The following is a 17,918-nucleotide window of genomic DNA, read 5'->3' as shown; positions in this document are numbered from 1 at the left end:
TGAGACACATCGCAATTGCAAATCTGTGGGGGATTTAAATATCCCCCGCGGCATTTGCATTTACATGGCCGTCGCTTTTTTCCGGCTTGGGGATAAGCCGGAGAAAAGCGCCAGTGTAGACGTGATTCTCCGGAAGATAAGCCCTTTGAAAGTAGGAATAAGAGATCCTCCGGAAAAGGGCTTATTTTCCGGAGAATCACGTCTAGACTGGTGCTTTTCTCCAGCTTATCCCCAAGCCGGAAAAAAGCGGCAGCCATGTAAATGCAAATGCCGCGGGGGATATTTAAATCTCCCGCGGATTTGCAATTACGATGTGTCTCATTAGCATCCCTTTTCCGGAAAGGGATGCCAATGTAGACACAGCCTACATGTTCTTAGTGGGGGAAGGCCTGTGGGAAGTACTGGGCTTCTTGGCTGAGACTGCCACTGTCATTTCCCTACAAAGAGAGGAGTGTGAAGTGCCAGCAGTCCGTACAGAGGAGTCCTTGTGCTAGTGCTAGTCAAAAAACCAAAATCTTGCTAACCATTGACCTGTATCTCACATTTCTGTTTTGGGAAAGGTGGCGGCAACTCTGGTCCATTCTGCAGTTCTCATCTCTCTTTATCTTAGTCTATCCCACTTTGGACCCTAACATAGACTGGACCAGGCCCTTTCAGAAACTGTTTCAGACCGACTATGCCATTAACAGTCTCTTGGTGGTGTATGACAGAGGGAAACTGATCTCTATAAAGAGCCAGAGGAGTGAGGAAGCTTCTGGAGGCTTACAGGATACTGCTGATCAAGGGAAAGGATTTGGACCAGAAAGCCAGAGCAAGCTATGGAGAGCCTGCAGGATCTAGGAGTGGCCTACTAAAGCAGGAAAGGTACTGAGACACAGGTACATTTCTAAGCAGGAAGGCCTGAAATTAGACTCCTACAGGGAAGATTCTGAGAAATCAGAAGAGTTTTGAGACAGTACTCAGAAAGGAGAGGCTGTGTCCCACATAAAATTTTTTGTTTATTTTTATGTCAATAAAACTGGTCTCTAAGCTAGTTGCTAAACAAAGAAAAGTCTTTCTGTAAGTTATTGTGAGATCCAAATGCGGAAGCTGAGGCAAGGTGTGACAGTCATCCCTAACCACAAGGGGGGGCGCAGGAGATTGTAATGCTACAACAGGCCCAAATATGCGTTTATCTGCATTTCTGTGGCACTGTTTATGTGCCTGTCCTAGCAATGGATTAAGACTGAATATCTGCAGTGCTCTCTTCAAATCTCAGAAGTCTTTGATACTTTTGACCATGAGTTTTTGCTGGCACAGCCAGCAGATGCTAGTAGGGACGGATGGAATTGTACTTGAGGGCCCTATGTTCTATCTTTGGGGAAAGTCATGATGGGTAGTTTTAGATAACTATTTTTCCAGCCAAAAGGCTCTCTGTGAGTCAGGCTAATTTGACTTTACAAAGTAAACATCATATCTGTCTGGGTATTGGAAGTGTTAACAAGGTGATATGGCTGCAGCGCATACTGATGGGAGCTACATCTCCACCTACCTAATTCAGCTAATGAAGCAGAAAGAATGAGCCAGGCTCTTGAAGAGATGAGGGTGTAAACAAAGAGAAGCTGGGTGGGGCTCAGTTTTACAAGTGAGATGATGGTGGTAAAAGGGGGAAATGCAGCCAGAAAATGAAAAAAGCCAGTTCACCCCCCCCCCCCGCCCCCCGCCCGGGAATCCACCGTGGTCAGGCAAGATTGTCAAGCCCAGAGGTTACTAGACTTAGAATAGTTCAAGGAGAAGCTGTAGCTAAAAGCCTTTTTAAAGAACTCTGGCTGCTGGAAAGCCCCTGGTGGCTTGTGCCCCTGCCTCAGAGCACCAAGCATAGGGCCCAGCATTGTCCTTAGTATATAGGGGGTGCCCCTATGCTTGCGGGCAGCCTGCGGGTGGGAGGGAAGATGATGATTTTTTAGAGATGTGATTTTTTTAAATAATCTTCAGCAATGCACTCATTAAATATTTTTAAAGCAAATTTTAAATGACTGTCCTGTAGAATAACGCAGCAATTTCAGAAATGGACAGTATACACCTGGGGTTGGCAAATGCCTGTTTTAAATGGCTTCCTTACCATTAGCATGACTCTCTCAGGTTCAGTGTACTAATGGGGCCCTCAGCCTTTTTCACTTTTAAGTTAACTAGATCCCGCTAACAGAGCCACAAACCAGGGACAGGAAGAAGTGGCTGGGTGGATAGTAAGACGCCCTGGTGCCCCAAATTTTCGGGTGCCCGATGCACCTGCCAGCGCCCTAATTTCACTTCGACCCCCTGGGATGCGAGGGGGGCTGCAGGCGGGGGACCCCTATAACCTTTCCTCTGCCCCTCTCCCAGAGGCACCAGCCACAGGGACGTGAGCCGGGCGCCGCTGCGCTCAGAGCCGCCCCGAGTGCCAGGGGTTCCGGGGAGCCGCGCTGGCCGGGCCGCTTCATCCCGGGCCCCGCGCCTCTCAGGCATCGCTCCGCGACCCTGCTGCGGGAGAGGAGCGGGGGGGTCACCCGGCTGCTCTCCAGGCCCCGGCGCTGCGGACCCACCGCGCTCCCGCCCCGCACCGCTGGCTCCCTCCATGGCGCGCTGCTGCCGCCTGCGGGGCTGCGGCCCCTTTAACACGCGGGGAGCCCCTTTCCAGCATCCTTGTGACGCAAAGTGTTGTGCGTTCTAATCTCTAGGGAAACGGCGGGGCGGGGCGCTCAGAACTCGGCCCCCGCCGAAATTTAAAGGGGCCGGCCGCTCTCTGAGCTCTGCGGCACGGAGCGCCCGCCACCGCCTGCGGCAGAGCAGCCTGGCAGCTCCACGGCCGCGTGCCGGGCAGGCCCCGGGTTGGCTTATGCCGGGCTGGGCGCTGCGGACGCAGCTCCTCGTTCGCGCGCCCACTGGTACTGGGCCGCAGCCCAGAGTTTGGGAAACGCTGCTATAGGCCAGTGGTTCCCAAACTTTTAGGCATCAAGGCCCCTTTTTGATTTTTGAAAAACCTTTACACCTCCCCACCCCCAAAAAATAGCAGCAAAACTTGTTGAGCAAAACAAAACAAAGCAAACATGATGGGGAGGGGGAGAGGCTGGGTTGCCTCGTGACCCCCCCTGGAATTTCTTCATGCCCCCCCAATTTGGGAACCCATGCTATAGGTAGTGACTAGGGGGAGAGATCAATAATGTTTTGTCAGTCTTCTTAAGAGACTTAGGTGGTTTTATTTAAACATCTAGGACTAAATTCATCCTTGGTGTAACTCTACAAAAGTCAGTGGAGTTATGTATTAAGGCATGAGTTTAATCACGGGGGGGTTTTTTGGTGTGGGTGGTGGGTGGGTGTGTTTTGCAAGATGGGATGTGTGTGTGTGTGTTGTGTAAAGTGCTGTTCTGCATAACTTTGCGTAGGTTGGCATCATTGGGTAAGGCTGTTAAGTTTCCTTGGGTGTGGACAACTGTACAGTTTCCATTGCTCTTTTGTGATCCCTTGCAGTTTCTGGGAAGGATGCCTAACTGTTAATCTTGAAGTGAGTGTTTAGTTGGCAAATTCTGAAGGAGAGGGAGATGCCATATTGATTGAGGGGAGCAGGAAAACAGACTCAAATGAAATGCATTGCAGTCTTACCACTAGAGCTGGTTGAAAAACAAAACTGGTCTCAGATGTTCTTGTGAAAAAATTGCCCCCTTTTTCCCAATTTAAACATTTCAAAAACTTCAGAGGAGTAGTTGAGTTAGTCTTTAAGGTGCTGCCAGACTATTTCTTGTTTTTCCAGTTACAGACTAACAAAACATGTAGATGGTATTATGAGCTTTTGTGGGTTACAACTCTTAGAGGAAGAATGGTCCAATGGTTATAATGATTGGTAGGATAATGGGAAATGCCAGTTAAATATATTGCTTTGCCACACATTTTTTTGTTTGCCCTGGGAAAGTCGCTTAGGTCCAGATTTTTCAAGGTATCTAGGAATCTAAGGCCTTGTCTACACTGGCATGTTTTGCCACCAAAAACTGCCTTTTGTTGACAAAACAGAGTGAGCGCACACATCATGCAACTTTTGTTGGGGAAAAAACTCAGTTCTGGTGACAAATTTTTCCACCTCTGTGGGAGACTTTTGTCTTTCCCCCTTCTTTTATTGTTGAGAAAGAGCCAGTGTATATTCTTTTGTTTGTTTTAGTCATGAGAACTGACTTTTGCCAGTATCCCACAATGCCTGTCCTGATGGCTGTGCTGGGTATTTTGTGATTTCTGCTGCCCTGCAGGCATGCATACCTTCCTCTTCAAAGCTCCTGGAAGTATCTGACAGCTGAGTAAGAATCCTCCCAGGATTCTCTCCCCTCCCCCGCGGGAAGCCAGCACATGCCTCCTCCGGGCCCCCCACGGCGCAGGGAAACCCCAAGCGTGCCTGCCCCGGGGCTAACCCCCCCATTCTGTGGCAGGGCCACCAGTGGCAACCCGCACCACTCCCGCGGCGGGGCCAAACCCTCCTTCCGTGGTGCAGGGCGGCCTGGCCCCTCCCCTCCTGCAGTGCGGCCAACCCCCTCCTGCAGCCCGGCCAACCACCGCGGGCGCCTGCCCCGGGGTCAAGCCCCCCTCCCACGGTGCAGCCCGGCCCGGCCAACTTCCTCCCCTTCCGCAGCGCGGCCAAACCCTGGGGCCAACTCCTGCTCCTGCAGTGCAGGGAAACCCCAGCGCCCAACTCACCCCTCTGGCACTGGCGGTGCAGGGAAGCCTCCACACTCCTCCTCTAGGGCCAATGCCCCCTCCCCCAGCACGCAACAGAGCTGTGGGAGGGGGAGCAGCCCACGCACTTCTGGAACCCCTGAAAGTGACGCGGGCTTCAGAGAGGACTTCCGTCCACCCCGCGGGAAGCCGGCACTACACTAGAGGTAGGTAGTGGGGCTTCTCGGGGGTGGGGGGAAAATGGAGGGCGGGGTTGCCCAAATGCCTTGTGATCGACTGGTCGAGGCCTCGCGATCGACGGGTTGGTGACCACGGGGTTAGACATAGCCTGGGTCTAAGCTAGAAAAAACTGGTTGCTTTAGCTAATGTAGATACAGTCTCTACCAGTAGAAATGTACTTTTGCTTGAATAGCTTATACTAGTTCCCTAACAGAATAAGCTATAGTGGCAGAAGCAACTATTGGTGAGTATAATGGTCGGGGCCAGTCCCTGTGCGGCTTTCACTTTTGAACTGTAGCAAGAGCCTGACAGGCCTCTTATAGACTAATAGAATAGTCAATGGAAATCTAAATTTAACATCCCTAACCTACACTAAAGCTTTTGCTGATATAACATGTTAAAAAAAAGACCCAAACACACCCCTCACTGACGCTATTATATGGACAAAAGGTTCTCTCGAGGTTCCTTCCAGTCCTAGTATTCTATGATTCTAGTGTGGACATGTCCTATGAAATGTTATATGTGCCTATTTGATGGACCTCTTCACATTTCAGCATTCTTAGATGGAAGAATATACACATTCAAATGGGCATTGTTAAGGGCCCAAAAGCAAGCTATTCCGATGTGTCGGAAAGATAGAAATTATGGCAAAAGACTGCTTTGGCTCAACCACGAGATCTTACATGATCTAAAAATAAAAAAGGAGTCATATAAAAAATGGAAAGTAGGACAAATTACAAAGGATGAATATAGGCAAACAGCACAGGAATGCAGGGGCAAGATTAGAAAGGCAAAGGCACAGAATGAGCTCAAACTAGCTACCGGAATAAAGGGAAACAAGAAGTCTTTTTATAAATACATTAGAAGCAAGAGGAAGATCAAGGACAGGGTAGGCCCACTGGTCAGTGAGAAGGGAGAAACAGTAACAGGAAACTTGGAAATGGCAGAGATGCTCAATGACTTCATTGTTTCGGTCTTCACCGAGAAGTCTGAAGGAATGCCTAACATAGTGAATGCTAGTGGGAAGGAGGTAGTTTTAGAAGGTAAAATAAAAAAAGAACAAGTTAAAAATCACCTAGAAAAGTTAGATGCCTGCAACTCACCAGGGCCTGATTAAATGCATCCTAGAATACTCAAGGAGCTGATAGAGGAGGTATCTGAGCCTCTAAGTTATCATCTTTGGAAAATCATGGGAGACAGGAGAGATTCCAGAGGACTGGAAAAGGGCAAATATAGTGCCCATCTATAAAAAGGGAAATAAAAACAACCCAGGAAACTACAGACCAGTTAGTTTAACTTCTGTGCCACGGAAGATAATGGAGCAAGTAATTAAGGAAATCATCTGTAAACACTTGGAAGGTGGCAAGATGATAGGGAATAGTCAACATGGATTTGTAAAGAACAAATCGTGTCAAACCAATCTGATAGCTTTCTTTAATAGGATAACGAGTCTTGTGGATAAAGGAGAAGTGGTGGATGTGGTATACCTAGACATTAGTAAGGCGTTTGATACAGTCTCGCATGATATTCTTATCAATAAACTAGGTAAATACAACTTAGATGGGGCTACTATAAGGTGGGTGCATAACTGGATAGATAACCATACTCAGAGAGCAGTTAATAATTATTAATGGTTCACAATCCTGCTGGAAAAGCATAATAAGTGGGGTTCCGCAAGGGTCTGTTTTGGGTCCGGCTCTGTTTAATATCTTCATCAACGATTTAGATATTGGCATAGAAAGTACGCTTATTAAGTTTGCAGATAATACCAAGCTGGGTGGGGTTGCGACTAATCTGCAGGATAGGGTCATAATTCAAAATGACCTGGACAAATTGGAGAAATGGTCTGAGGTAAATAGGCTGAAGTTTAATAAAGACAAATGCAAAGTGCTCCACTTAGGAAGGAACAACCAGTTTCATACATACAGAATGGGAAGTGACTATCTGGAAGGAGTACAGCAGAAAGGGATCTAGGGGTTATAGTGGACCACAAGTTGAATATGAGTCAGCAGTGTGATGCTGTTGCAAAGAAAGCGAACATGATTCTGGGATGCATTAACAGGTGTGTTGTGAGCAAGACACGAGAAGTCATTCTTCCGCTCTACTCTGCGCTGGTTAAGCCTCAGTTGGAGTATTGTGTTCAGTTCTGGGCACCACATTTCAAGAAAGATGTGAAGAAATTGGAGAGGGTCCAGAGAAGAGCAACGAGAATGATTAAAGGTCTAGAGAACATGACCTATGAGGGAAGGCTGAAAGAATTAGGTTTGTTTAGTTTAGAAAAGAGAAGATTGAGGGGGGACATGATAGCAGTTTTCAGATATCTCATAAGGAGGAGGGAGAAAACTTGTTCATCTTGGCCTCTGAGGATAGAACAAGAAGCAATGGGCTTAAGCTGCTGCAAGGGAGATTTAGGTTGGCTATTAGGAAAAAGTTCCTAACTGTCAGGGTAGTCAGACACTGGAATAAATTGCCCAGGGAGGTTGTGGAATCCCCATCTCTGGAGATATTTAAGAGTAGGTTAGATAAATGTCTATCAGGGATGGTCTAGACAGTATTTGGTCCTGCCATGAGGGCAGAGGACTGGACTTGATGACCTCTCGAGGTCCCTTCCAGTCCTAGTGTTCTATGATTCTGACATCCTGCTTTGATTGGAGAGGCAATGGCAAGGAGGGTTCTGTCACTGATCCTGTTCTTCTGTGGTTTCTGGGTAGGTCACTGATCCCAGTCTGATAGAGTTGCTGTCATCCTACCCCAGTTCACATTCACTGATTCTGGAGCAATTTTTATAATGGGGGTGCTGAGCCATTGAACCAAACAATAAAGCCTGTATATAAATAGAAACCACTTCATGCCAGAGTGTGGGGCAGCACTCCAAGCACCCATAGTTCCAGAACCATGGATAATTGATCTGAAAGGTGGCTTATTTTTGCAAATTTTTCACATGGTAGTGATGCAGTGGTAGTGTGTGTCTTTCTTGCTCAGGCAGCCATATAACTAGCCACATCAAAGATTCATTTTAAAACTGCCATTGGATGCTTACGGGGCTGTAACTGCTAATGCAAAAGATGTCCAGGATATATTCCACTAACACTGCTCGTGGTCAAGCCTGGAATAGGAATTGAGTTACAGCATTGATTACAAAACATGCATTACTGGAGCATGGCTACCCTTCGAAATCCATGCCTGCTCCCTCCACTTGCTCTGTAGCAAGCTTTATTAAACATCACATTTTACTCATGTCTGTGCACCATATGCAATCAGTTTTCATTTAAAAGCCTTTAGCTTCTGTTGTAAAATAATTTTACAGCACTGGCTGACAAACGAATGAGAATTTAAACACTGGCACACGATATTATTCTACATTAGCTCATTGCCACAAAGGAACAACTTCAATTACCTCCAGTCAATGGAGCTGTGCTATTCTAGGGTAACCTCATTACCTTTATTAGTATGGCAATCTACACAAGTGATGTGTCTGAATCATTGGGACACACTAATAGAGTTTATGACAGTAAATTCCTTGCAGTGATTATCAAATGGCTAGATGTAATGACCTATTATCCCCACAGGTTTGCAGTATTCAAGCACCCCTCCTGTTACACTCATAAAAGCAGGTGAGGTGCAAATCAACCCATCAACTCCTCTTTTGCAAACTATTCTCTTCCCTTGACCACCTGAACTTTCTCTGGCCTGCACTCTTCTCAGTCCCCTGGTCATTCCCTCCCTGTGGCTCTCCCATAAGTCTGGGCTTGGCAACCTGCTGCCTGCACTTGCTCATAACCCCCTCACTTTATCTGGCTCCCTTTGTTGCTTAGGAACCATCAGTACAGTGCCAATATGTATCTGATGAGCACCACCCCTTTGCCCAAAGGAGCTGCTGGGAATTCCCCATCACTGCCAGGGTCAGAAGAAGACATCAGAACTATAGGCATGTGTCTAGGGCACCAGCTCCTAGAATCAAGTGATCATCATCAGAATCTTAGCTTTCATTTTGAAAAACCAGTAAGCCCTCTAGTCATCATGAGTGTAAGAAAAGATACCCTAAATGGAACTGATGCATGGTTCCGATAGCATGAAACAGCAGCAGAGAGTGAGATGAATGAGACCACCATCACTGTTAACTCCCTGACCTGCTGCAGGAGAAGGTCTCACCAACAGCACCCCACCCATGGATTTTGTGCAACAGGAGGAGAGAGTAGCAACCCAACCTACTCATGCAGATATCCCAGCAGCTGGGATGGAAGTGTCTGGAGGCTGCCGTCCTGCTACCCCACCTCTCCAAGGGAGAGGAGGCTCCCATGATGCTACTACCTTTGCCTTTCTGGGAGGTTGTGGGTATACCTAGCATCTGCCATTCCAAGTGAGAGTGGAGCCGTGAGGGGACATTTCATTGTTGAAAGATCCAAAATTGCTTCAATATGGCCCTGACTACTACCGTATTTTCCGGCGTATAGGGCGACTGGGTGTATAAGACGACCCCCTATCTTTTAATTAAAAAGATAGGGTTTCATCTTATACCCCAGCGCCCCTCCGCCTCCTTTGCTCCCGGTGTCCCTGGTCTGCTGGAGATGGTCCCCAGCAGACCAGAGGCACCGGGAGCAAAGCCGCAGCAGCTTTGAAAGCCTCGGGGGAAGCCGGCGGCGGGGCATCCCAGGCGCGCCTGGGATGCCCGGCCGCCGCCTTCCCCCGAGGCTTTCAAAGCCGCGGAGGGGCTCCGGCGGCGGGGCATCCCAGGCGCGCCTGGGATGTATACCCGGCGTACAAGACGACCCCTGATTTTTGGGGGATGTTTTTTAACATCAGAGGTCGTCTTGTACGCCGGAATATACGATACTACTTCTTTGCCCTTAGTTCCTATGGGAGCAGAGGCCATCAACAATTTCTTTCCAAGCCTCTCTGTCTTATGCCATCTTTTCTGATTCTCTCCAGCGTTTGCCCGCTTTCCTCACATTCACATCCAGGTCTCTTCTCCAACTATTCTTTGGCCTTCCTCTTCCCCTTTTCCCCTGTGGGTTCCAGGATATGGATTGTCTGGTAATGCTAGTTGGTGGCTTCCACTGTGTATGACCAATCCATCGCCATCTTCTTCTCAAAATCTCTTGCTCTACTGGGCATTGCCCTGTTCTTTCCCATAAGCTAATGTCTGTAACCTTGTCAGACCACTTCAGGCCAATGATCTTACACGAGCATTTATTAATAAAAGTCTGCAATCTTTTGATGTTTGTCCTTGTTGTTTGCCATGATTCTGAGCCATATAGAAGTACTGATTTTACATTCGAGCTGAAGATCCTTATTTGATCTGTAGCTTGATCTCTCTTGAATTTCATATGTTCCTCAAAATAATAAAAGAACCTCTTGCCTTTTGTATTCTGGTCTTAATATTTTCGTCAGTACCTCCCACTTTATTTACAATACTACCTAAATAAGTGAAGGTATCAACTTCCTCTAGTGTCATTCCTCTCAGAACAGTTGGGCTGCTGTTACTTGCTGCATTCACTTTCATGTTCTTGGTCTTCCCCTCATGGATCTTCAGTCCCATCTGCTGCGAAATCTTGTCCAGCTTCACTGTTTTATTTTGCATTTGAAATTGATTATGTGACAGAAGAGCTTGGTCATCTGCAAAATCAAGGTCTTCTAGCTGTTTAAACAGAGGCCACTGGATTCCATTCCTCTCATTAACTGTTGTTTCTTTCATGATCCAATCTCATTACCCTGACTACTACCTTAGGCTTTTTCAAATTAACACTGAGGAATGAAGTGTTTAGTTGTCTACAGCTGCCCATATTCATCTTTGGAGGGGGCAATTTGTAACTTCTCTCTCAAGAGGATTTCAGAAAAATTCCAGGTGGAAAACCAAATATTATGAAGGGAGAACCATTCCAAGAACCCCCACTTTTATAATCCTTGGTTCACAACTTGCACTGGGGAAAGTGTTCAGAGCCTCTCAATAGGCCTGGCTGTTATTCTCATCTGCCCACATGGCTTATATTCCAGTCTCCATATGTTATCGCTAAGGAAGGTGCAAAATTCCTTGCCTATGTGGTAGGTTGACTCAGTTGTCATTAAAGGAGCAACCTCCCCGATAAGGTCAAAAGGTAATGTAAGTCATTGGCACCTCTTTCTAAGTGTCCCCACAGAGAGATAGAAATACCATCCTGGGAACTGACAGAGAAGGGCAGGTGCAATCCAGAGGGGCCAGTTGCTGTGCCTTTCTGGGTAGAGGTATGAGGTAGCTATGAATAAGGTAGCTTCCAAAATGTTTAGTAGCCATTCTTGGCAAGTCTCATGCTTTGGAAACAACCCTACATGTTTTAGGAAATGGATGTTTGTACCTGGGCAATGAGAGTCAAGCTATTACAAACAGAAATAACACACACACACAAAGAAGACAGGATTAAAATAATACATTCAAAGAGAGGGAAATGGCTGATGTCAGCAGCTGCTTTGGATGCATTAGTGGCAGTGCGCAGTTGCTATTCAATCATTGCTATTTGTATCATGTACGCAATTCAGAACAGTATTGCCAGACTATGTAAGTGTATCCACATTTTCCTATTACATTTTCAAATCACACTGTTAATCAAATAATTTAAAAGACTTGCTAAGGAGTCAACAACCAGCCATCTTGCTTTCTAGAAGCCACATTCAGGGTTGGCGTAAGTAGGCATTTTTCAGCTGCATTTTCCATCCCCTTCCCCCACCCCCAGGTCTGAATTTGGCTTTGGGTTGTGAGCTCAGAGTTGGCAGTGAGAATGATATGATGAGAGATACCTGGACACTGGAGTGTTCTGAAAAGTAACTTTGCATAAAGCTTTCCCCCAGAGGTAGGGTGGAGGATAATTGAAGAAAATTCACACAATCCAGACCATAAAACTTTAAAAAAAATCTTGAAAATAAATATATTTAAGTATAGTGAATAGGAACTCTGTCCAGAAATCAGGCTCATAAATACCACTTTTTAAACAATGAATATTCCTACAAGTTAGTTTCAGGTGTATGCACAGCTTCACAGACATACAGGTGATACAGAGATAAGTAGAAAATATTAGAAAACTAATTTATGTAAGTATCTTGGGGCAGGTTCTGTACTTTGTTGCACTTAGTACAATGGGGACCTTGTACCTGGCTGAAGGCTCTGAATCAGGGAGTCTCAAAGTGGGGGTTATGATCCTTCGGGGGATTGTGAGGTCATTAAGTGGGAGGAGGGGGTACAAACTGTCAGTCTCCACCCCAATCTGTACTTCACCACCAACATTTATAACAAAGTTAAATGTATTAAAGTGTTTTTAATTTTTAAGAGGCAGAGGTAATACTCAGAGGCTTGCTGTATGAAAGAAGTCACCAGTACAAAGTTTGAGAACCATTGCTGTGGACAGTAATGTAAACAAATAATAGTTATAAACATGGGACAAGGGAAGGGGTAGCTGCTAAATTTTAAAAAAAAATGCAGATATTTTCTTAGAGTCCAATAAGCATTAAAACAAAGCCTACCCTCATGAAACCCAGAAACCCAGCATCCTGGAATGGCTGGCTTTAGAGTAACCAAAACAAAGAAATTCAGTCTTCCCTTGTACCTTTGAGGACCTTACTTACAATTAGCGCCACTGAACAAATGTAAAAACCAGGTAGGGGCTAGGGACGTGAAAGTATAACCATGTAAACAGTTAAATAATCCTAGGCTTATAGGTTAACATTCAGTTACATGCAGGCTCGTTCCCTGTATGTACTGGGAGCTGGCTTAAAAGCCAGGTTCCGGACAACACTGGCTCCCAGGGAGTCAGCTGCCACTGCAGTTGTGTGTAACTACTGAGCTTTTCAGTGGTTACACAGTTGCACAATTTCCCACTTTTTAACATCTCTAATAGGGGTATAGGCTGAGATTTTACAAAGGTCCCTAGGATGCCCAATTCCTACAAATTTCAAAAGGAGATTTGGACATCCAATTCCCATGTGGTTCTGTTTTTACTGGACCTAGTCAGAATTCAAAGCCAGTTCGGTATAAAAAGCTCTACACCATAATTCTAACCAGCTTTGAGATCTGGGTAGTTGAACCATGGCGGGGGGTTTTTTTTTTGGTGATTTTTTTATACTTATTTTTATAAAGAGGCAGACAATGAAAAATATAAAATCATAAATGACAGACAGCTCATATTGGTTTTCAAATACCACATGTGCTATGGGGTTGTCCATAGAATTACCCAGTTTTGCAATCTGCCAAAGCTGGAAGACCAGATAATACTACATAAACATGTTAGGGTGGAGGTAATAATATATACAACAATAAGGAGGGAAAATGGAATGGAGATCTAATATTCTTTGAGCCATCTCTTCTTTTTATCCAAATGTATCTAGTAATAGTTTTAAACCAGTTAGAAAATATCTCTAAGGTAGACAGGTCCTAAGTGACATTTAGATATTTTTTCAGTTGGAGAATGCTGTCTGCTATAAGTTTAAACAAATACTCATACATAATACAGTACTAAGTTTATTTAGAGTTAAGGTTGTTAGGTCTTTGGTTTTTACAGTGGACATGATGTCCAAGCAGTAATAGCATTTAAAACTCTATCTGCACTCCATTCACTTGTTCCCCTTGCAAATTTCCACCACACCTTTATTTCAACCACAGTCCATGTAGCTCCACTCCTGTCATCGTAAAAAAACTCTGATAATTTGTAATGGTTATATGTTACTGTGTTATATACTCTTCCATACAGCAATGTGGGGTATTAGATTGCAAACAGCAGTTTTCCTATGTTTAGGAAAGCTTGTATGAATGGGTGATTTATGAATGTTGTAAATTTGGTAGATATAGAAATTACAGGTATTAGGGTACACATTGGTTATCACTGAGATTAAGGTTATATATTAGGGAGACCTGTTTGGGAAGGAGAAGAGGTAGTATATGCAGGAGTATGAAGAAAATCAGTGTGTGTGGGGAGAGGGCCATGGCAGCTGTGTCAGCAATTGTTTTTGCTAGCAGAGGGGAAGTGTATTTCTGATGTGTACATGCAAAGGTAGCATTTACCTTTGATTTTGGTGAGTATTAAGCAGAAACAAATTCCACTGGAAAATCTCAGTTCAGCATTATAAGCCCAAAGATCCATACATAAAGCCACTAGTGCAGAGTTTACTTTTATACCATATTGGCATTAAGGCAACCTTAAAACAGAATCAAACCTGCAAGAGAGTCCCCTAGAGACATGGCCTAGAAAATCATTGCTCATTTAGAGTTCCTTCTTAGGAAGCAATGGCTCCAGTAGTGAAGTAGTAACAATTACCAGAAATTACTTTTTATTCAGCCTCATTAAGGATGCCTTCATGGCTTTGAGGTCATTATTTTGATCAATTTGATAATTATCAAATCACTGCAATGCCCTAAATTCACCATTATCAATATGCAGCCAGCTAATGATGCCAAGTTCCATGTTCAGTCGATGCATTGTTAGCTGCACTATAAATGTAGCATGTATTTCCTCACAAAATAATCTTTATCAGAGTCTCTGGGATATGGTAGAAATGGTTACCAACCAAGATGAAAATACACTTAGAAGACCAGCTGCAGTGCTTTAAAAAAATAAGCTGTCATGAACTCTTCAGTTACAGAATACAACACAGAGAAGGACTGAGGATTAGAGAGGTTTGTACAGCATGATGAGCTTCCCTGCAACAATTGGCACATACTCCACTTGAACCAGCCTCTCTGGAGTGGGTGATCACACAACAAAGCAACATTAGGGCTACACAATGTGATTGAGTTAGCAGCTGTTGTATCCCCACATCAAGTGTCAACAGTGCTTGAGATTCAATCTTCCCTCTTCAGTAGACCAGCTTGCTGGATCTTACATCTCTTAAATTGCAAATTTGTGTGTGGACAGGAAATGGGTTGATACAAAACTCCATTTATAATTCAATCTAACAATGCAGTAAAGACATCCTCATATACATGCTAAATAAAAGACACTTTATATATGTTGAAACTTGTTACAAATAAAAACATCATATAAAAAGTTTTAAACAAATGTATGTGTTATTACAGCAGCCTGACACCTCTTTATCTACCAATTTAGGTGGCTGCGATAGGATCAGCTCTGTAACAAAGATCCTGAATTCAGAACTTGGCAAGTAAGTAAATGAAAACTACTCTTAAAATATGTGGTTTGGAAATGTAAGTATATTTGTAATTTGACTGTTTTAATATCAGTTTATAAAAGTTAGCCATTTGCTTTTAAGATGCACCTTTCATATGACTATCAATTTTTACAAATACTACATAAGCCCCATAACAAAAATATACGAGCATTATTCCTATTTAAAGAGAGGGGAACCAAGGAATAGATAGCCTAAAATGACTTTCCCCACAATCTTTTCAATGTAAATAATTCCATTTCAGGGAGAGTTGCCAGCAGAGTGAAGGTTAAGAAACTCTGCAAAGAAAAAGCTTCATAAGCAGATAATTATTCTGTTACTGGTATACCTTTTGTTGCTGGAATTAATTACACTCTAAGAATATGCCATGCTGAGAACAAGTATGATCAGTTCTGTTGGTACAGTATGTGTTTCTCAGTCAGTTGTCAAAACGTTGGACAGACAAGAAATATGATTAGAGATGTTGTAAGATGTGATTCTGTGACATGTTACCAATTCTATATTACATGGCTTCTCTTCTGATTGGTCACTTCTCTGATAAAAAGTTCACTTGTTTTTTGTATCCAATATACCTTGGCCCTGTGATATTTTCTCTTCTCTGGTGAGGCGGTCATAGCCATTGGAAAGTCACACTGGTGAGACTGTCTCCAAGAATATGTTTAGGGTTGCTTCTTTAAGAAGTTAATCTGATTTTTGGATCAAGTATCAGCTACCTGAGTTTGTCTAAATGGGTAACACATCTAGCTTCTTGGCACCAGGCTTTATATCTTCTGTGTTCAAAATAATAAGATACAGTAAAACATCAAAACTAGGCACTGTAAAATCCAGAGTAAAAGGATCTTCTCTATTAACTTAACCTAATATATTATGTCTGAGGCAGGGTTGGGTAATAATTTTTTATGGGAAATAATTTTCCAAGATTTTGGAAAGTGGTTGAGGGCTGCACTCTTCCATGATATTAGTGGAGATGTGGGATGTGGAATAGAGGTTGGGTGCAAAAGAGAACTTGGGGTAAGGGACTGGGGTGCAGGAGGGAAAAGGGAGTTGGGGAGGGAGTTTGGGTAGAGGAGGCGGTTGTGACCTAGGGCGGGGACTGGAGTACAGGGGTTTGGGATGTGACCTAGAATAGGAGGGGATTGTGATATGGGGCAGGTGATTGGGGTGCCAGATCTGGGAGGAGGTATGGGTGTAAGAGGGGAGCAGAGGGTTTGGGTATGTTGATTGTGGGGGCAGAGGGGCTGGGGTGCCAGAGGGAGGCTCTGGCAGGAGACTTACCAGCCAGCAGCCAAACCAGCCTGTTTGCCTGCCGAGGTAAAGGCTAGCAGAGCTTTAAATGTTTCCCAGCCTGCTTGCCTGGACCCGATGCTTCAGTGAATAACTAAACCAGCGAAAAGGGGTGTGGTGGTTCTTGCTGCCTGTTATTCAAACAGGCAGCTCCCACTGGCTAGTTTCTGGCCAGAAACTGGCCAATGGGATTGTGCTGGGGGTGGGGGCAGTTCCTGAAGCTTTCCCCTCTCCAGTTCAGTTTTGAAATAGAAACAGGGCCCAGCAACTGCATTTCTGAGAGCATGCAGGGCTAAGGGGCAAGCAAGGGAGCCTGCCTGGGCCTCTGTGGGCTGGATCTGGTGGCTTGGCAGGCCGTATTTTGCCCAGGCCTGGTCTAAGGACTTAACTATGTAATAAGGTCTGAATAAATGACACTTAATTCCAGTGAATCCTATTTTCTCCTAACATAGGTGTTAAATCATCCAACGTGAATTGTGCAGTGTGACTTACAATGTTAGGGGTATTAATCTGGATTCATGATTACAGTTACAAACCAGGACTTAGTTTTCATTTTACATTTTAGTTGTTTAAATCAGGGCTATCAACATGCGGCCTAGGGGCTACATGTGGCTCGCAGCCCTTTGTTTGCCGCCCACGGTGCAGTTTGGATTTACGTAGGGCTCAACATGCGACCTGCTGGTGGGAAACAAAATAAAAAGGTAATCAATATAATGGTCTTCAGTTGAGATGCATTTTAGTAGTTAAATTCCTGGACTGTCATTGCTCATTAAAAGTGTTGTCATATGGGTGGAAATCAGGTAAATATTGCATTTTATTCATATCAGCAGAACTGACTTAAATGGGGCCTGCATGTTGTTTAGACTTGCCTTAATCTTTGTATTCGTGCCTGTGAGTGTGAAAGAAGCTATTTGCATATATATGCAATCACACTTAATTTGCGGTCCTTACATGTGCTGTGAGTATCATTGTGGCTTCCAAAGTTGAGTAGCCCTGGTTTAAATTATTGTTGTGATTCTGTCATGCTTGCATTGAGGGCCTGCTGCAGTAAATTCATACTTTAAGTTGAAAAAGTCATTTCTCATTGTAGGCATTTGCTAGGCTATTGGAATGTGAATTCCTTTTTGGTATTCTGCTTTAACTGGTCCTGCTAAGAGCACAGGCATTACTTTTGATGACCCAGAGCCTGAGTCTGATCTTGCAACACCAGTTTAAACCAGCTTTCTCAGTTTAAATCATTGTATTTATGTTAGTGTGAGATCTATCAGTAGGACCTTGAACTCTGACATCATCAGATAATAGTTCCAGGGAGTTCTTTGCATGATCTCAGAAAACATGTCCTATTGTTGGTTTTGGTAGATTATAATGTATACAAGTTTTTGGGAGTGCTATGTTGCATCCACAAGAGATTGTACAGGAACCTCACCCACAATGAACTAGATAACAGAAAGGAAGGAAACATTTTGCCTGGAATATCAGATTCTTCTTCCATTTTGGAGCACAGAGCATGTGTTCAATATGGTCACAGACACAGCTATGTTGTTAGATGGAAATCAGAGTTCTTCTATTGTCAGAGGGTGATGTAATAGATCTCA

The 17,918-nt window shown here is 44.3% G+C and overlaps 1 protein-coding gene and 1 long non-coding RNA gene across 5 annotated transcripts in view; one reads left to right on the top strand and one right to left on the bottom strand.

Moving 5' to 3' along the window:
• Positions 1–2,657, bottom strand: part of ERICH6 (glutamate rich 6) — a 33,127-nt gene extending 30,470 nt beyond the window's left edge. For 3 of the 4 annotated variants that reach the window (XM_075937718.2, XM_089780819.1, XM_089780820.1), the window contains exon 1: positions 2,562–2,657. In XM_075937718.2, the coding sequence (XP_075793833.2) occupies positions 2,562–2,595 (34 nt within the window). In that variant the 5' untranslated portion in view covers positions 2,596–2,657. The remainder of the gene's footprint in view (positions 1–2,561) is intronic. The other variant, XM_075937719.2, reaches the window with a different exon arrangement.
• Positions 1–17,918, top strand: part of LOC142830772 (uncharacterized) — a 47,098-nt gene that overhangs the window by 27,436 nt on the left and 1,744 nt on the right. The window contains exon 2 of the long non-coding RNA XR_012906242.1: positions 14,961–15,015. This is a non-coding gene — a long non-coding RNA (uncharacterized LOC142830772). The remainder of the gene's footprint in view (positions 1–14,960; positions 15,016–17,918) is intronic.

Source organism: Pelodiscus sinensis, chromosome 10 (genome assembly GCF_052426305.1).
Source record: "Pelodiscus sinensis isolate ZL-2025 chromosome 10, ASM5242630v1, whole genome shotgun sequence".
NCBI lineage: Eukaryota > Metazoa > Chordata > Testudines > Trionychidae > Pelodiscus > Pelodiscus sinensis.
Note: the sequence above shows the minus strand (reverse complement) of the source record. Positions and strands in the feature narration are given on the sequence as shown.